This window comes from Onychostoma macrolepis, chromosome 05, assembly GCF_012432095.1.
Source record: "Onychostoma macrolepis isolate SWU-2019 chromosome 05, ASM1243209v1, whole genome shotgun sequence".
NCBI lineage: Eukaryota > Metazoa > Chordata > Actinopteri > Cypriniformes > Cyprinidae > Onychostoma > Onychostoma macrolepis.
Genome location: NC_081159.1, coordinates 3,756,101 through 3,777,004, shown reverse-complemented (window position 1 = coordinate 3,777,004; position 20,904 = coordinate 3,756,101). Strand labels below are relative to the sequence as shown.

Genomic DNA, 20,904 nt, shown 5'->3' with positions numbered 1-20,904 from the left:
TTCACAACAAACCATAATAAATGGCCAAAGAATAGCCATTTATTATGATTTTACTAGCCTTTTATCAAAGGTTTGCTGTTGAAGGCTGGAATTTGTATCAGGAGGGTCCTTGTCCTTGTCTATGCAATCTTGGGAAATTTGGGATTTGTCCACATGTTCTACTTCCAGACAGGATGCCCCTTGTTTAAATGCTGTCGGACTCTCTGGACTTGTGTCAAAGCTTGGCTGCTTATGTGAAGAGTTGTCACTTGGACCTTCTGCATCACTGGGATCTGCACTTCCTGTGACCTCTGATTCAAGTGACAATTTATCAGCCTCTGGTTCATCATTTTCTTCAGGCTTCAAGTCCGGGTGTTTAGACTGGGTGGCAGGAGGGGTCTGAGGGGGTGAACTTTGCCATGGGAAGCCTATTTTCCTTCCAAACATTGAAGACATTGTCTCTTCCGTTGCAGAAGCCGACTTCTCTTCTTGGAAGAGACCCGCAGACAAACCTTTTAGACCGGAAAGCAGACCACTGCTCTCTGCTTGTGGCTGTGAAGGGTTGGTGCTGACTGAAGGGGCAGGAGTGGAAGAGCCAAAAAAAGAGCTGAAAGGTTTGGCTGTCTCTGATGCACCAGACATCAAACCACCAAGAGAGGATGTTGATAAACCAGGTAAAGCAAAGATACCTTTAGAAGGTGGCGAGGTTGGTAGTTTGTCTTCAACTACTGCTTTGGGTGTTGATGGTGGGGTTTCTTTGTCTCCTGGTGGTACCTTTGAGGGCAAACCCGATTCAGATGTCTGTGTGTGAATAGTTTCAGATGTCTCGGTGATTTCCTTGCTTTCATATTTTGTTTCACCTGGAGATTTGACCTCTTGCTCTTCAACAAGCTTTAATGATTCTGAATCACCTTGCTTCAGTTGTTCTTCATTTACTAATTCACTGCTTGCCACAGTTGACTCAGGTTCAGAGACTGCACTTGACTTACTAGCAGTGAGGCTTATTTGCTCTTTAGAGTCTTGTGTTCCATCATGACCTTTCTCTGGCCGCTTGGTTTCATCTGATTTTGCTGCTTCTGTACCTTTAAACAATCCGAACAGATCACCTGTGAGGGAGTCTGTTGGCAGGCTGGTTGGAAGATTAAAAAATGAGCTCTTCTGCTGTTGCGGTTGCAGTTGTGCTGGAGCAGAAGGTGGAGATGACTTGAAGAACGAGGTCTGTGGCACTGAGAAGAAACTAGAAGTCGCTGGCTTGCTAGAAGCACTTGGACCAGAAAACATTGACATAAACCCAGAAAATGCAGCAGGCTCTGGGGGTCTTTGAGATCCAGGCATTCTTGGTCTTGGTTGATTGAAAATGGCTGGTCTAGGTCCTCTTGGGTCAGGCATTCCAGGTCTGGGCTGACAAAAAGGTCCTGCCATTCTTGGTCTTGGCTGAGCAGGAAAACCCAGATTTCCTGGCTGAAGTACAATAGTGTCTTGTTTGGGTCGTTGCTGCTGCTGAACAGAAGAAATCAACTGTGGATCTAAAGATGGTTGTGTGGTTGCCACTATTAATGTTTTGTCACTTTCTTGTGGCTTTGTGATTTCATCTGGTTTTTCCTTAAGGTCTGCTTGCTGGCTGTCAGAAATAGTCAATACAGTGTCTTTTTCAGATTCAGCTGAAATTTTGTCTGCTATTTGTACATCAACTTTCCCTGTTCCTTCAGTGAGAGATTTCTCATTTTCTGAGGGTTTCTCAGAATCCAGAGGTTTGTTAGTTTCCTGAGAGTTTTCCAGTTCCACACATTCTTCTGATTCCATGTTTTTCTGCACTGGGTCTTGTGATTCAGATGATTTTTCAGGCTCTACAGTTTTCTCAGATTCTAACAAGACTTCTGATGGCTTCTCAAGATCAAAAGCCTCTAAAACTCTCTCATGCTCTGATGATTTTTCAAGCACATGTTGGTTTAAATCTTTGTCAGAATCTGGACCAGTGGCTACAGTTTCTTTGTCATTTTCCACATCCAGTTCCCCAATTTTAAGTTGCTCATTATTGGTTTGTTCCTCATACATTTTGTCGACCACAGAAGTTTCTTCATTTTTAGACTGCTCCTCAGTCACAGGTACAATCTCTTCAGTCTTGTTTATTGGTGTCACATAATCAGTTTTCTCTGACCTAGTGGCTATAGTTTCTTTGTAATTTTTCATGTCCAGCTCCTCATTAGGTTTCTCATTAATGGTTTGTTCCTCATGTACTTTGTCAACCGTAGAAGTTTCTTCCTTTTCAGCTTGTACCTCTTCAGTCTCTTTTATTAGTGTCACCATTTCAGACTTTGTATCATCATTTATGGCAGAGTGCATTTCATCAGTCCTCCCTGTATCATTCGTAGACTCATCCTTCATTTCATCATTCAGTTTCTCATCCTTCTTGCCAGGAGGTTCAAAGGTGATCTCTGCAGGAACCTCTTCTTTAGCCTCAACTGATGTTTTTTCATCTGTAATTGCATCAGTTAAAGGTGGGGGTGTTATATTGCGTGTGAGAGAATCCGCCCCTACAGTGGATGCATCTGCAGGTTTTGAATCAGATTTCTTATCATCCACAAAAGACATGAGGCTGAATCCAGTAGATTTTGTTTTATCTGATGAGAACACAGAAGGAACTTTAAAGAGACTTTCTGGCTCAGAGCTTGCCATTGGACTTGGTCCACCAAACATGGAAAACAATCCTTTTCCTGTTGATTCCTTATTGGTAGATTCAGGTGTAGCAGCATCAGCTGGTGCTTGGGATTGAGAACTACCTCCTCCAAACATGGAAAATAAACCAGGGCCATTGTTTTCCTTGACCCCAGAACCAGGCAAAATACCTCCAAGTATTGAGGATCCAGATCCAGGTGTTTTTGCAGCAGTTCCCCCTGTTGGTGCTGTCGGCTGAGAAGACCCACCGAACACAGAAAATAGTCCTTTTCCCAGTGGTTCTTTGGATGTGGGCCCTCTTGGAGTTGGACCCCTTGGTGTTGGTCCCCTTGGTGCAGGTCCTGATGTAGTTCTTGGAACATGTCCAGGTGGTCCTCTTGGTCCAGGTCCTGGAGCCATCCTTGGAGTAGGCATGTGTGGTAGTCTTGGTCCTACAGGCAGATCCTTTGGGCCAGACATAGGTGAACCTTGCTGGTTAGGTTGTGGCTGAGCAACAGATCCACCAAATATAGAAAATAAGCCCTTTCCAGGTGGCTCTTTATGTGAAGATGGTGTTTGTGTTGCTTGAGGACCAGAATTTCCAAACATTGAGAATAATCCTGTACCTGGTATTTCTTTAGAGGATGAAGACCCAGGGAGTATCCCTCCTAATATGGACTGTCCACTCTGAGGCTGAGTTTGACCCGAAGATGAAGTGCCAAAAAGTGAGAATATGCCTTTGCCAGATTGCTCTTCAACAGATGTGGAAAAAGAAACTGGCTCAGTGCTGGTGGGTGTTGCCTCTTCATGTGATTTTGCAGGCCCTGAACTCTGCCCTTCCACTTCCTTTGTACTTGGTTCAGATTTTGAGGTTTTTAGAATGTCTATTTTTCTGCTCCTGAGGACACTGGTCTAGAGGTGATACTCAGTTCGTCAGACATTACTTTAGAGGTTTTTAGGGTGTCTTCTGATGGTACATTTTCTGTTCCTGAGGACACTGGTCCAGAAGTGATACTCAGTTCGTCAGACATTACTTTAGAGGTTTTTAGGGTGTCTTCTGATGGTACATTTTCTGTTCCTGAGGACACTGGTCCAGAAGGTGATACTCAGTTCATCAGACATTACTTTAGAGGTTTTAGGGTGTCTTCTGATGGTACATTTTCTGTTCCTGAGGACACTGGTCCAGAGGTGATACTCAGTTCATCAGACATTACTTTAGAGGTTTTAGGGTGTCTTCTGATGGTACATTTTCTGTTCCTGAGGACACTGGTCCAGAGGTGATACTCAGTTCGTCAGACATTACTTTAGAGGTTTTTAGGGTGTCTTCTGATGGTACATTTTCTGTTCCTGAGGACACTGGTCCAGAAGTGATACTCAGTTCGTCAGACATCACTTTAGAGGTTTTAGGGTGTCTTCTGATGGTACATTTTCTGTTCCTGAGGACACTGGTCCAGAGGTGATACTCAGTTCGTCAGACATTACTTTAGAGGTTTTAGGGTGTCTTCTGATGGTACATTTTCTGTTCCTGAGGACACTGGTCCAGAGGTGATACTCAGTTCATCAGACATTACTTTAGAGGTTTTAGGGTGTCTTCTGATGGTACATTTTCTGTTCCTGAGGACACTGGTCCAGAGGTGATACTCAGTTCGTCAGACATTACTTTAGAGGTTTTTAGGGTGTCTTCTGATGGTACATTTTCTGTTCCTGAGGACACTGGTCCAGAAGTGATACTCAGTTCGTCAGACATCACTTTAGAGGTTTTTAGGGTGTCTTCTGATGGTACATTTTCTGTTCCTGAGGACACTGGTCCAGAGGTGATACTCAGTTCGTCAGACATTACTTTAGAGGTTTTTAGGGTGTCTTCTGATGGTACATTTTCTGTTCCTGAGGACACTGGTCCAGAGGTGATACTCAGTTCGTCAGACATTACTTTAGAGGTTTTTAGGGTGTCTTCTGATGGTACATTTTCTGTTCCTGAGGACACTGGTCCAGAAGTGATACTCAGTTCATCAGACATTACTTTAGAGGTTTTTAGAGTGTCTTCTGATGGTACATTTTCTGTTCCTGAGGACACTGGTTCAGAAATGATACTCAATTTGTTAGCCATTACTTTAGAGGATACCTTGTGATCTTTTATTTTCTCTTTACACATTGTTGATTCTGTGTTTGCACCATCTTCTAGATTAGACACATGGCCACCCTCCTTGTAATCGTCATCAGGATATGTTTTTTCAGAAGTGCTGGCCTCAGGGCAGATACTCTCATTTTGTTCAACAGTGCTTGGTATTAACGGTGCTGAAAATACATCAGAATTGGTAAGTACATCAATAGAGTTATCATGTTTAATCACTGAAACCTCTGTTAGAGCCTCTGGGGATGCCACCATATTAGAGAGATTCATTTTTATGCTCTGACTGTCAGTTTCTTGAGATTTCACAACCTCGATAGCTAAATTGTCTTGAGAACCATCAGTGCTTTCCATAGGAGTCTTGTCAATGACAGGATCATCTTTCTCTGTTGTATCAGGTTCATCTGTCATGGTATCTTCCTCACTAGGACAGTCTTCAGGACTGCTAGCTTCTGAAATCATGATCTGAGGTATAAGCATCTTTCTTGGGCCCAAACCAGAAATGACTAATGACCGTCCCTCTAGCTCATTGGGTGAAACTTGAATGAAAGATGGTGTCTCTTCAATAAACATCATCTCAGACAAATAACGCTGCTGAGGAGTAACATCTGACTGACTAACACAGTCTGTTTCAACACAAGATACTGTGGTGGACCGAGACACAGCTGCTGTTTGAGGTACAGAGAACTGTGTAGTGGCTTGAACTGACATATGCTGGGCATCACATCCACTGACTGCAGCAGAATGATGTTGAGTTGATATTTCACATGATTGGCCTGCATCAGTCTGGTTGTAAGACATGACCATAAATGGTATCTCTTTCAATTGTGTTTGAAGTGTTAAGGGAGTAACTGTAGACACACAGGAAGATGTAGCAGGGCTGGTGGATTTATCACTTGTGACTGAAACTTCAGGAAAGTGGATGCTTCCAAAAGTATTTTCTTGAGACTGTGTCTCTTCTGGAATAACACAAACATTCATTGGCTGAGAAATTGTGCCACTAAACGTTGGGGCAAAGCTTTGAGCAGATGCCTCAGTCTGAGGAATGGTTGTTTTATGATGTTGTATGAGTGCACTTGTTAAAGGCTGGTCAGTGGGGAAAACTTGAGCTTGAACTGGTGAAACTTCATTAGGTTTGACGGGTGGTCTTATTACAGAAGGTGGTGTAGTATTTGCTACACTTGGAAGATGCACTGTGGATGGATCAACTAAGGATGGTGACGCATGTGCTTTAACAGTAGATGGTCCGCTGATCACTGACATGTCGGCTGTTTTCGTCACTGTCCAGTTTGGAGATGTTGTCATTTCTTGGTTAAACTCAAAACAAACATTTTGTGATGATTTGACAATTGACGGTAATATTTGATCACTTTTTTGTGAGATAGTGGTTGCTGGTTGGGAGCCTTCTCCATCAAACAACGATATCAAACCTTTGACTGACATCTTTGTGGCTGGGCTTGAATTTGAGACTTGATCTGGAGATAGCTGATGACCATCCATAACACTTGGTTTGACAGCAGGACTTGTTAAAAGTGGTCTTGAACATGCCATGGAAACTTGAGAGTTTGTTGTACTTGTGGGTACAACAACTACTGATTCTAGTACAATGGCAGAAGTTGACACTGGTAGGTTTGCAGCAGTAGACACAATGTTAGGTGACAAACCATGGTCAGGTGTGGATACATCTTGAACTGATATAACTGGAACAACTGAAGTTTGAACAAGTGTATTGTCTAATGCTAAAGGCTTTCTGATGAAAGCAGCTGTCCCACTCTGAGGGGTGCAATCTTCTCCAAAGCTTTCCACTGTTGATTGTTTGATAATACCTTTGGGTCTTGAGACTGTAGTTGAAGCAGTAGCAGCTGAAGTAAAAACAAATTCAGTCCCTTCATTCTCAGTTAACGTCAAGGGAATTGACTGGTGTGTTACCACCTGTCTACTGATGATAGATCTTTGAGCTACTTGCTGATAAGTTGCATGCTCTGAGCAATTTATGTGAGGCATAGATTTTGGGGGCAGGTCACTGAAGGTCACCATTTTAGATGAATTACTGATTTGTGCAGAGAGATGAGAGCCATGTGGATCAACACTCGTGTTGCTTGCAAATGGAAGCTCCTTATTCAAAAGATGCGTGTTCATTGGTTCAGCAGGTTCACTTTGTTCTTTCTTTAGTTGTACAGAAGGTTTAGAGACATGCAAATGACTTTTCATCTGAATGGATATATCTGCCATTTGTGTAGGCACACTGGACTGAAAAGATGGGTATGATGCTTGAGGTTTAGCTACATTCTTTGATTGGGGGGCCAATATGTCCTCATGTCTTGGCAGTTGATAAGAATCTTTCTTATTTGTTGTGGTGGCATATACAACCGCTGAACATGCTGAGGTGTTCTGAGTGGATATGCTAGTACTCCTTGGAGATGAAAGATCTTTGACGTCATCACCACTTTTGTTTCTATTTACATCAATCATTATGTCAGCAGTCAGGTCAACAGCCCCAACATAGGATTTCTTAAAAGTGCTACTACCAGTTTTTGGATATCTGCTTCCAATCCTTGATTTCTCTTCTTCACTTCTAGTAAAATCCACAGGATGTCCATTTTGCAGAACAGAAGAGCAGTTGCGCTGTGTAGGTGAAACAATGACAGAGAAGTCTATCGGTTTGCTGAAGGGCTGAGATTCTACAGTTTGTGTATTTGAGATTGAGAGGATTCCATTTCGGTGATAGGTAGAGATCTGTTGGCGCAAAAAAGGTTCTGTAGTATGACGTCCATTTAGTAATTGCATTTGGTGTGGATTACCTTTTTCCTCTAGTAATGATATAAAAGGTGATGTTTTTTGAGAGACCTGCTCAGAAAAAGAATCAACTATTAATGGCATTCCCATTGAGTCTTTTCTTGAATATTTGTTGATGGCTGCTTTATCTTTGACAAGAGGCATTACTCCACTTGGAAGCATTTCTCCTGCTGATCCCTCAGATATCTTAGAGACTGATCGGCCCAAAGACATATCTATAGTGGATTTAATTGTGTTAGCTGGTGCCGAAGGTCCTTTTGTTCCTTGAGCTATAGTTGATTTCAAAGAGAAATATGACATTTTATCAGGCAATTTGCTTTGCCCACGAACTAGTTTAGGAAGCAAAGGAGGTTCGACCAGTAATGGTACACCAGCTAGCCCTTTTAATTACTTCAGTATCACTGGTTGGTCTTGTCTTTACAAGTGACAGCACGCCAGCTTCAGTCATAACTTCTCCACAAACCTCTGTTGGATCTGACAAGAGTTTTGGAGACATGTCAACTATGTCCTTGATTGTATTAGCTGGTGCTGTGGGTATTCTGTTGGGCTGTCCTAAAAGAGATGATTGCCATTTTATTTGTAATGTAGGACCTTTGCTTTGAAAGCAACCCACTTCAGAAGAGATGCTTCTGATTTCAAGGGACTGCTGGCTTAAAGTACCACTATTCTTTTCTTTCAGTGTTTCCTGCACTTGTGATGGAGATGAGGACTCTGACATAAGATTTTCTTGGGAATTAGAGGGTGTTACAATTAAAGGCAAACCAGCAGATGTCCCTGTGGCAATCACAGTAGCAGATGTTTTTCTTTTCATCAATGGCATTGGAGATAATTCTTGCTTTTCCTCTTTGATTTTTTCAATCGGCTTTGGAGACATATCCACAATTGTTTTAACTGCACTGGCTGGAGCAGAAGCTGCTTGCCAACTAGGTGTTTGTCGGCTTAAGGCTGGATTTAACTGGGATGTTTTCACATCCACATGTTGTAAAGAATCACTTTGTCTAACATTCGATTGTGATTCACAACTCATGAGAAGATTTTTCCGCTGTTGCGTTGGAGGGTCCACAATCAAAGACATACCAACAACCTCCTCATTGCCATCTGAGATTGATGTTGATCTTGCTCTCACAAGTGGCAATGCTTCCTTTTGAACCACCTCAGTTACCACAGCTGAACTAGCTGTTGATTTTGCAGACATATCTAATGTAGCTTTAATCACATTTGCTGGAGCAGTTGCTATTTGATGACAATGAGTAAGTTGCACTGGCAAACTTGCAGTTCTGTTATAAGGATGATTTTGGCTGGGTAAAACAGGGTCTTCATAGAAAAACTTGGAGTCATTAGAAGAGAGATGTGGTAACGATTGATGCCTTTGTGGGATAAGACTCTTCTCCTGCACTGATGGCTCAATAAGCAAAGGCAATCCGACAAGCTCTTCGTTGCAATCTGAGATTGATGTTGATCTCGCTCTCACAAGTGGCAGTGCTTGCTTTTGAATTGCCTCAGTAACCACAGTCGAATGAGTAGTTGATTTAGCAGACATATCTAATGTAGCTTTTATTGCATTAGCTGGAGCAGTTGCTGTTTGGTGATAAGAAGAAGGATGCACTGGCAAACCTGCAGTTCTGCTGCAAATATGGTTTTGGCTGTGTAAAACAGGACCTTCCTGGAAAAACCTGGATTCGCTACATACGAGCTGGGGTAACGATTGATGCCTTTGTGGGATAAGACTCTTCTCCTGCACTGATGGCTCAACAAGCAAAGGCAAACCAACAGAATCTGTATTCATTTCTGTGAATGATGCCCGTCGGCTTCTTACAAGGGGTACTGCTTCAGTTGCTGAAGTCTCAGTGATCACTATCTCCATATGCTTTTTGGCTGTCTTTAAAGTCATATCCAGTGTTGCTTTGACTGAATTAGCTGGAGCAGTGTTCTCATTATATGACTGTCCAGTCATGTGACTCATTCTCATAGATTCTCTAACAAGTGAAGTCTGCCTTGTGAGGCCAATTTTTTTATTTTGAGCAGATATGCGCAATGCTGGGCTTAACACTGGTGATGTCTTTATTTCAGGACATATATGAGGTGATGGTGCCTGAGGCATGGAGGTTGGTACTTGGCTGGGTTTGGAAATTTGCTTAATTGGGCCTCCCTCGAGGCGATCAAGTTTAACTGGTGTTGAGGCCGACTTTGACGCTACGTTTAAGGGTGAATCCACCAGGACTCTGTCAGGGCTTACTTGAATACTGCTTGCCTGGGACACCTGATCTGAGGCTTGTCTTGCAAGCTGGGGTTTTTGTCTTGGCGACATCGGTGCTTTATTGCCACAGCTGTCTTTTTGTATGGGAATTCCACTGTCTGGAGGAAAGTACTGTGGTCGTCTTCTCGGAGAGGCCGGAGCAGAAACAGTTCCCAGAGGCACATCAGACATTGTCATGGAGAGATTTCTGACCTCTAGAGCTGGAAATGTTACATTGATTTCTTTCACTTCCTCATTTAACTCAACAGTAAGATCTACAGCGGTTGTCTCACCCATGTGAAAAGTCTCTTCATTCTGCTTTTTAACTTTTAATTTTGTTGTGGTAAAGTCAATGATATCCTGAATAGACCTTTCAGCATCAGTATCTGCTGGAGTTTTCTCATTTTTACCTTTGTCTTTTTTACTCAAGGTTCCAGAGAAATCCATAGGTTTACTACAAAGAAGAGAGTCTACTGGCATTTGAGGTTTGTTAAAAAGTAAATTCTGTGGTGGTGGCAATGATAGTCTTTGATTTGACATCACTGTGGAAGGTTTTGGCTTCAAGGGAACTTCTTCAGTTTTAGAGCTATCAAAATTCGATGCTTTCTCTGATAAAGGAGACTGTGTTGACTGTGATGGCTGTCTTGCCAGTTTATGTTTCTGAGATGCAGCAGAAGGCTTAGAAGAAATACTTGTTGTGACTTGTTCTGAGGTTGGTGGAGTAGGTAATACTCGTGGTGTAATGGTTGCACTCTGCTGTGTAAACCCATCCTGTTTTGTTGAATTTGCTGGTGCTACAGGAAGTTTCCTAGTTGATGTAGGTGGCGTTCCATTGCCATGCAGTAGATCAGAAGGTTTTCTAGAAGTGGCCTGAGATTGTGGTGTAATTGTAGATCCTGCCAATGCTGTGCCTTTAGCTGTTTGTGGTGCAGTAGTTGTCAAAGTAGTTTCCCTACTTTGAGTTTTCTGGTCAACAGGCTTATTATCTACATATCCTATCCTGATTTCAGGAATTGAAGTTTTTATAGTTGAGGGATGTTCTCTATAGCCCACTGATGAAGTAAAAGTAACTGGAGAAGAGAATTGGTGCACAGATACCTCAGGAAAAAGGTCTTTAATACCCTGATTTATCCAGTATGGTCCTCCATGACATGGGTTTGTTGCTTTCCTAGAGAGGTCAGCTGCTTGAAGTTGCTCCTCTGTAGAAATTATACTTGGCTCTTGTGAACCCATTTTTACTTTTTTGAGTTTGTACACACTGAAGTCAACAGGTTGCTCTGTCTGCGCATTTATGGAGTCCTGAAACATTTGGGTGAACCGCTCAAGATTCATGTTCATAATCCTGTTTCCTTTCTGAAGAGCTGAAGACAAATCAATGGGAGCATTTAGGAGCTGCGAATCACAATGTTTTTTTCCTGGTATCCACAGAACTTCATCTTCACTGAACAGAGGTATTTTAAAACCACAGAGCGTCATTTTTGGTTTGTCTTTTTTATGCAGAATACTTGAAATATTTTCTGTGATTTGTTCTAAAACACGGCTCTCCTCTGGGGTTGCACATGCATAAAGGTGCTTCCCAGCCCTATCAGTCAAAAGAGTGTATATATATTCTTCGTCCATGTAAACATAATAGCCACAATCTCCTACCTCAGCCGGCCACCACATTCCCTGCTCCAACAAGGACAGCCACTGCTGGTACCACTCAGAATCTTCAAAAAATATGTCATCCTCTATACCTTCACTGGCAGTTACAGTGCTACGGAGGTCGACTGCACCTGAAGTCAAATCCAATGGCCCTTTTTTTTCAGTAAGACGTCTGAAAAATCTTGAGTCAAATTTCAAATCTAAATGTGATTTTGGGGTGATTTTTGAGGCATTTTTGCTACTAAAGTCTGACATTGACTGGCACACATTTTGTTTTGCTGGTACATCTGTTGAGAGGTTTATGGCAGTGGTTTTCTCCATCCAAGTCTTTTTGGTTCTTTTATCACTGAAACCATTTAAATTGTCACAGCCTTCCCAGGGTTTCTTGTTTGTGCTACTCATGTCAAACACAATAATATCCTCTCCATTTGCTAGTGGAAGACTACTTTGAAATGGCAGGTTAACAACATCCTGCCAAGGATGTGAGGGTATATGGAATTGACTAGGATCCATGTTTTTCAAGTTCCACGATTCAGGTGTCTCTACAACAGGTTCAGAGGATAATGGCATTTGCATTTGATCTGCAGAATAACAGTCTGGAACTTGTGTTGCTAGCGTCTCCAAAAGAGCATAATCATTCAGTTGCTGCCAAAGAAGAGCTTCTATGAGACACTGATGTTCATACAGTTCTGGGGGAATCACACCATGCACAGCAAATGTATACAGCAGATCTTGGTAGCCATAATTAATAGACGTGCCATATAAGAGTCTATGGATCTCCTCCACGTACTGTTGGGTGGACTTTGCTGCAGGATGCAGGTTAGCAGGTTGTTGAGAAGCTTCACTCACTAAATTGTTTGACTCTGAACCAGTGCTGCTGGTAACTGAAGTAGTGGACTCGTCTTTACTCTGCTTAGACATTAGTCGATCAAGGAAGCCCTTCTCGGAGTCCTTACTTTTTGCTGAAGTGTCATTTTCATTAGCTCCAGATTTAAAAATTCCAGAAAGCATACCTGCACCACTATTAGAACTACTTTTTGGCGGTTCATTGATTTGAGAAGGAAGTTTAGATGAAGTGTCTTCCTCTGCAGCATTGCTAAATAGTCCAGACAAAAAACCTTTTTGTGCTGAAACTTTTTGATCTTTTTCTGCACCTCCATCTTCAGAGGACATAAGTTCAACTGGTTTGGCTCTCTGAATCTGTGGACGTCCTTGACTAGGTTTAATTACAGTACGGTCTTGTTGCTGCTGTTTTGGTTTCTCATCAGGGGAAGCTTCACTTTTTGCTATTGTTACTTCAGCTGTTGTAGTAAGTTTGTTCAAAAATCCAGAGATGATGCCACTAGACTCATTTTGCTGATTGTTGGCACTTTGAACAGATGCATTTGCTTGCTGATTGCTTGACTGGGCAGGTTGTTGCACAGATTCATCCGAGGTGGCCATTTTGAAAATGCTAGAAAACAGACCACCAGACTGACTTTGCTGTTGTGTTGCTCCTTGTGACACAGTCTGACCTTGACGTTGTGGACCTTGCATCTGGCTTCCAGAGGAAGGATGTGGCTGCTGTCCTACAGAAGGTGATTTTGGGGCTGCAGCTTCTGAACCCATCTTCAAAAGACCAGAAAGAAGTCCACTCGACTGGTTTGAAGGCGGTGGCTGTTGGGTAGATGTTTGACTCTGTCCTGATGCATCTGGCCTACTTGTTTGTTGGTTGTGCTGAACTCCAGAAACAGATGTCGATGACTGACCTGGAGTATCTACTGATGCAAGTTTGTTGAAAAGGCCTGAAAGCAGACCCCCTTGTGATGGCTCAGGGGTTGATGGTGTGTGAGATGGAATCGGATTCTGTCTTTGTAAAGGCTGCCTGTTTCCCTGCTGCTGTTGACTGGATCCAGGAGGTCCTTGTTGTGATTGTGCTGGTGTCTGGTTGGTTGAAAAAAGCCCAGAAAAGAACCCACCACCCTGTTGGCTAGAAGATTGCTGGGGGGCACTTTCATTTGGACCAGATCTACTGGTTTGCTGTGTGTTTTGTGCCTGGGGTGGTGCAGTGGCGGTGTCTGCAATCTTATTAAGCAACCCAGAGAACATTCCACTTGGTCCACTTTGAGGTACCGGCTGAGGTGGAACTTGGTTTTGTCTTCGCAAGTTTTGTCTGTTACTTTGCTGTGCATTAGGTTGACCAGAACAAGGGGCCTCCTGCTGTGGAAGATTCTGGGGAGCTGGGTCTTTGGCATTATTAACATCTGATGCACTCATACCAAACAGGCCAGAAAGGAAGCCACCTGTCTGGGAAGGTAGTGGTTGTTCAGGGGGTTTAGGGCTCTGTTGTGAGGTCAGGCTACTATTTCCAGGATGTGGCTGTTGAGGGACACTCTCTGGGGCTGTTAGCTTGTTCAAAAATCCTGAAAACATTCCACTTGCTGTAGCAGGTGGTGGTTGTGACTGTGTATTTGGTTTGCTGGATTGCTGTTGATTAGGCTGACTGCCAGAACCACTTGGCTGTTGTGACCCTGCAAGAGCACTCTCTGTTAGTTTTAGGAGTCCCCCAAAAAGTCCTCCTGTTTGACTTGGAGGTGGTTCAATTGGCGGTGGCTGAGATGGCGGCAGTTGACTCTTTGTGTCTGAATGTTGTTGACTTGATTGTTGATTACTGTTCTGTTGTGATGCTTGCTGTTGCTGAGGCTGGGATACCTCTCCAGGTGATGGGACAGTCTCAGGGGTGGCCAACTTCAAAAGTCCAGATAAGAAGCCTCCCGACTGAGGCTGAGGTGAAGCTCCTTGAGAGGGCTCATTGGGTGCACCCTCCAATGTTCCTTGCTTTGGGACATTTTGATTTTCAGGATTTGGTGCTGACTGGCCAGGTGCTGTTTGGGGGCTTGAAACTGTATCACTGGCCAATTTGAATAACCCAGAGAAAATTCCAGTGCTCTGCTGTGGCTGGCTGTGGCTTTGAGCAGTTGCAGGTGATTCTTGGAAGGAATTTCCTTCATTGCCGGGTTGTTGCTGCTGTGGGCCTGTTGACTGGCTTGTGGTTAAACTTTCAGGGGCAGCCATTTTCAATATTCCAGACAACAGCCCTCCTGACTGAGCAGATGCAGCCCTTGGTTGAACCTGGCTCGGGTTCTGGGAGCCAGTAACAGTGGAAAGTAGCCCTGAGAGTAATCCACCCTGTGGAGGTGGACCAGAACTTGCTTGGGGCTTGTTGTTGCCAGATAAAAGACCGGATAGCAAGCCCTGAGACTGAGGTTGTGCCGGTGTATCATTTTGTGTCTTTGGTTGAACCTGAGTCTTTGAATGGCATTGGTCATCTGGCTTGGCATTTGATCCATCTTGAAGTTTAGGTGCATTTTCATTTCTGCCAACTTGGTCTGTATCCAGTGTATCCATTTTAATCTCTCTTTGATTTTCAGTAGACAGGCACTCATTATGACATTTTGTTGCAGAATCTTCTTCAGCAACTATATCTGCAGAAGCTTCTTTGACATTGGCTGGTTTTTCAGGATTCACAACAACAGTGGGAATGTTTTGTGTAGTTGCTGTTGGCTTTGATGAGGCTGGTGTTCCAGTCTGTGGCTTTGGTGGTTCAGTTGAGCCTGCTTTGAACAGATTGGAGAACCAGCCAGTATCTGCATTTCCTTTGGAAACACTTTCAAGCAGTGCAGAACGACTGGACAGTGGTGGTTTACCACCAGCTTGAAGTCCACCAGGTCTAGAAATATTGGGATCTTCACCTGTTGTCAGTTTTAGAAATCCAGACAGCATACCACCTTCTTGTTTAGCTGCCTGAGTATTGACTGGAGCATCTGAGGAAAAGAAAGGGAGCTTTAATTTATTGGCAAAAGTACCAGACACATCCTCAGATTTTGGAGCCTCGGCTGGCTTAAAAATAGAAAACATTGAGGGGACCTCAGCTGGCTTATCGTCAGGAGCATTGTTTGATATGAGTGAGTTCAATGACTTCTTAAAGGGGCTAAAGAATCCGGTGTCTTCTGCGGGTGTTTGACTGGCAGGCTTTGCTTCAGTTGTACTCTCTACTAGCTTGGGTGTAGCCCCTCTGGGCATGGAATCGGGTAATTCACCAGATGATTCTGTTTCAGGTAAGAGCTCTACTGAGCCACTTCCTGATCCCCCACATGAGGACTGGTGCTCAGGTTGTGTCCCAGATCCCTCTAAAGACAAACTTTTGGATTTCTCCATTGATGCTTCTTTAGACTCCGTGTTTCCCTGAGTTATATTTGGTTGTGAAACAGTTTCAGCACTAGATTTGTCTCCAAAAAGCCTGAAAGGGCTCAATCTTCCTAGCACTGAATCAACCACTGTTTGTGTCTGACTTGGAGTGGAGTCCTGAGTTTGAGAGCCACTTGAATCAGCAATGTTTGTAGCATCAGTCTCTGATGTGGCACTAGCTGGTCGACTGACCTCTGGGGACTGAAATGGCAACAGCGACTGCAAAGAGAACTTCTTGTCTGCATTAGTTTCCTGATTAGCAGGTGGTACAACAGCGACCGGAGTTGGACTACTAGTTGATTTAGGTATGAAAGAGAACAATTTTGAAATACCAGACTCTGCCTGGGGAGGAACTGGAGATGGAGTTTTTGTTGCAGTTTCTGTATTTTCAGCTGCTGGTTTAGTATTTGTGATTGAGTTAAACAAAGAGCTCATGGCATTTTTAACACCTGCAATACCTTGATCCACAGCATTTTCCTCTTTCATCTCAGCAGGTTTACCCTCAGTTTTCTTTTCTTCACTCTCTGTTTCTGTTTTAGTGACAGATTTTTGCATTGATTCATATTTACTAATTTCCTCCTCTCTTCCAGCCAGATATTCTGACACAGAGTCAACTAAGTTCTGAAGTTCGTCCATTGTATCATGATACTCCTTATCTGGCTTCTGCTCAGTTGGCATTATTTCATCTGGGCCCCTTGTGCAATCATTCCCCATGTTACTCTGTTGTTCATAATAGCCTTGTGACCATTCATCATAAGAGGAAATATTTCTTGCATTACTGTAGTAACTGTCATATTCATACTGCGCATCCTCTTCTACAAACGCCATATCATCTAGCTCCTCTTCAGACCCAAGAGAGAATTGCATTTCATCAGATCCTGCAGATCCATATTCACTTCTTGCTCTCATTCTGGCTTCCTCTTCCTCACAATAAATTGTGTAGTTCTCAAGGGTGTCTTCAAATGAGTTTTTGGCCCACATCCTGGTTTTGTACAACAGCCCCTCTGTATATGATGCTTGGTTTGTCCTGCGAAGTTGCCTAATTGAAGGAATGATGGAAATCTCAGGAGGGGAAATTTCATCCTCGAAGTTTCTAGCTTCTTTATAGACCAAACGGACCTCACTGCTGCTTGTGGCTGCTCTCCTGATGGGATTTCCTAATGTGTCATACTCCTCAGCTTCCTCTGGGGACATTGCATCACACTCTACTGTCTGGTTAAACCGACTCCCTTTGGAGTCACCCGGGCTGCTCACAATTCTATAAATTTCACTCTTGGTGTCATCATCATCGTCCCACGTTTTCTGCTCTGGTTCCAGGTAATCATCCAGTATGTTGTCATTAATTTTGTATTTGGTCTCCCAGTCTTCAACTCCCATACCCGAGTCCACTGGAATCATTCTGACATCATCTGTACCACTTGAAAATCTGGTGCGCATGAAGTGAAAGTGCCAAAAGCATGGATGAGGAGAAGAACGAAAAGGAAGAGAAATGAACAAAATCTTAAATCAAAATATATAGATGGATAAAAACAAAGACAGACAAAAAAATGAGAATGTATGAAACAACTAAAACAGAACATTTTGACTGAAAAAAAAAATACTTTCTTAATAGTTGTAATTCTTAAAATTTTGTTTTAACAACTCTTAGATATTATTCATAGCTCATACCTTGAATATATGTGACCCTGGACCACAAAACCAGTCTTAAGTGTCAATTTTTCAAAATTGAGATTTATACATGTATGGTTTGTTAGGATCGGACAATATTTGGCCGAGATACAACCATTTGAAAATCTAGAATCTGTGTGCGCAAAAAAAAAAAAAAAAAAAAATCACCTTTAAAGTTGTCCAAATGAAGTTCTTAGCAATGCATATTACTAATCAGAAATTAAGTTTTGATATTTACGCTAAGAAATTTACAAAATATCTTCATGGAACATGATCTTTACTTAATATCCTAATGATTTTTGGCTTAAAAGAAAAATGGATCATTTTGACCCATACAATGCATTTTTGGCTATTGCTACAAATATACTCCAGCGACTTAAGACTGGTTTTGTGCTCCAGGGTCACAAATGTATTTTGTCTTACTGCACTGACAGATTTTTGCACACTGCCCTTGTTTTTATTGTAAACTTTAAGTGCTGAAAGACAAAATACAAGTATATCCAAGACATTATCTGAAAATAAGTCATAGTATCTTATTTAGGGTTGCTTCAAATAAATATAATGTTTTCAATATTAATCTTTTTTTTTTTAAAGGATTTTTAGATAATGGGTGTGTAATTCTATATTTCAAAATTATGTATGCCAAGCTGTACATGTATTTGTGGAATCAAGTGTTCAAACATACCTCTGTTCCTTTCCTTCTCTATAATCCAAGTCATAGCTCTGGATAGAGTCTGTTCTAGACTCTTTTGATAATGGCTGATTCTGTAATATTCGGCCAATAGGGTACTGATGTACTGAGGAATTGGGTTGAGCCGTGGTGTGGTATCGTGGAGGCCTGCTGTTTGTCTCACTGTCCCGGTCATCCACAGCGCTGTCAGGGTCATCAAAAGCTACAGCACAATGAAATCCAGAAGTGAGTAAAATGTGGTCAGGGAGGACTTGACCTAAAACTTTAAAATAATTAAATTAATTGAATGCAGAGACTCCAACGACCGTGCTAAAGCAGTGGCAGTTGTGGTACATGCTATACTCCAGCATAAATTATTTTAAACAAAATGTATTATTTAATGTAAACTATATGGAATGTAAACTATATGGAATATTTTTACTTTTAAAAGGTTCTGTCACAACACTGCATAAAAGCTAAAGGTAAATTATAAAAATGGTAAAAAAAAAACACAAAGGTGACGGCATCTTTGTAAGATTTATGCTAAACGTTTGCGGTCAAAAAAGTTAATAGAGATTTCTAAATACAAATCACATGCACAACAAATAAATGCATGAAGCACAAAAATATGCATAATGAAGGAACGATGAATAACCAAAATAGGAAAGGTGGAAAATTTCAATTTGCATACGCACTAAACTTCATCTTGTTTTATGTACACTATTAGTCATTAGCTTGGGCGCACAAACACATTCGTTATTATTACTATTATTCTAAAATTTGGAAAATAGAATGAAATAAAATGAATAAAATAAAAAATGTTTTGTCATAAAATGTTAGTTTTGAAATGAAAACCATATGACAAATAGAATTTTAAGAATATAAACAGTTTAAGAATATAAGCATTATCAAAAGATTTAAAGCTGCGGTCAGACTAGACTTTGAGCATACAAAATTTCCTCAGACACTGCAACGGACGTGATGCCTTTAAAAAAAACTTAAATTCAACACATAAATAATAATAAATCCAAAATGTAAAACCATTCAATCTACTCCACTTCCCTGCAATACTGGTAGCGCATATTAGATGACTTGATGTCTTACATTCTGGTGCATTACTAATAAATACTAAATATTTTACTTAAAATCGCAAGCAGATTCTGAGAGTGACTGTGTAATGTAAATAAAATTTTCCATTGCAAGTGCCTCCAACCGAACCTTAATTACTTTCTCAGTAAATTAATAAATGGTAACAGGAAGAAAGAAGAAAAGAAGTGAAATGATGATTAGTTACAACACACATGAAGTACATACTCTGCTGATCATTCCATCCAAAGTATGTCCAATTGCCTAGTGGTGTGGAGAAAGTTAAACAGCAGAAGATACATATAATGATAACGCTTTACAATAAGGTTCCATTTGATAACATTAAATACCTATATTAGTGAGCAAGAACTAATAATGAAACAAAAGTCTAAAGCATTTATTAATCTTAATGTTAATTTCATCATTTACTAATACGTTATTAAAAGCAAAATTGGTATTTTTTAATATTTAATGGACCTGAGCTAACATGAACTAAGATTGAACAGTTGTATCAACAAATGTTAAAGGGGACATTGGATGCAAAATTCACTTTTACATGGTGTCTGGAGGCAACCACCCTACAATGACACAAATCCATTCACTCCTTTTTTTTTTAAATCCCCAAAGAACTAAACAGTCTTAGTTACCAAGCAGTTTTGATTTTCAGGCCCCGCCTATGGCCGCTGATGGACTATCCCATATTAGCATATTTCTGCCCTCAGTCAGTTGTACCCTGTCCGTCATTTTCTCTGCACTCAAGCAGCTGTAGCAAAAACAATGTCTCGTAAGGAATGCAGATGTTTTGTAGTTGGACGTAAAAGTGAACCATCGAGGAATTTTCACCAAAGTAATTTGCAGACATTTCAAGAAGACCCTAAAGAATCATACCAACTTGTGGGAAATGGGCATCCGGTGTCCCCTTTAAGAAAGATTCATAAAAACTTTAACACTGACAACGAGCAGTACATTTGTTAGTCAATGCATTGATATTAACTAATACAATCTTATTGTAAGTGTTACTGATGCAATATACAATCGCATAACTCACAGAGAGTATTTAAAGAGTTTGCATGCAAATCTGCTTTCTTAATTATTTAATATCAAAAAACTGTATTTTTTTGGTTACAAAATGATATCAAATATTTCAGTAAATTACTTCACGGTTGGGCAGGTCACCAAAAATGAATATTCAGCAATTATTTATTCACATTCATTTTGTTACAAATCTGTAAGACATTCTTTTCCATGAAACAAGAAAGTAAATGTTAGAGAGGTCAAGAAAGTAAATGCACAAATTGTTAGAGAGACATTTCATTGTTCCATACAATGGAAGTAAATATTGACTATCATAGTGTCATTCAAACATTGTATTTTATGTCCAAAGTAAAAAAGAAAGTAATCTTAATTTGTTGAGTGTACTGTCGTTTTAAGCAAAAGTAAATCTTGACACTTGCGATATTAATACAACAAACAGAACATAAAAGTCGAATGCCATAAATCATCAGGGCTAAATGTATTACAGCAGCTATAAACTACTGCCATCTACTGGCTTTATAGGGACTCGTCACGCAATTAATTTTTTCCCCACAGTCAAGTCTGAAAACAGAATACTTACAGCACTGGGAGGGCACTGGGGGCAGCTGTCTTCTCTGAGCTTCATCTTGCAGTGAATACTATTAAAAAAAAATCAAAACAAAAATGTAAAAAAAAAATAACAGAAGGGAAATTAACAAAAAGGTCAAAAGCCATCAGCTAACAACATCAGCTTTAATACCGGTGTGTTTTCATAAATGTCTAAGATAGAGGCTAACTTAA

The 20,904-nt window shown here is 41.2% G+C and overlaps 1 protein-coding gene across 1 annotated transcript in view; it reads right to left on the bottom strand.

The window, feature by feature from the left end:
- Positions 1 to 20,904, bottom strand: part of LOC131540312 (uncharacterized) — a 107,679-nt gene that overhangs the window by 62,796 nt on the left and 23,979 nt on the right. The window contains exons 7-11 of the mRNA XM_058774959.1: positions 20,705 to 20,762; positions 18,019 to 18,226; positions 7,916 to 17,091; positions 4,238 to 7,827; positions 59 to 3,546 (exon numbers count right to left, since the gene is read on the bottom strand). Coding sequence (XP_058630942.1) covers positions 59 to 3,546; positions 4,238 to 7,827; positions 7,916 to 17,091; positions 18,019 to 18,226; positions 20,705 to 20,762 — 16,520 coding nt within the window. The remainder of the gene's footprint in view (positions 1 to 58; positions 3,547 to 4,237; positions 7,828 to 7,915; positions 17,092 to 18,018; positions 18,227 to 20,704; positions 20,763 to 20,904) is intronic.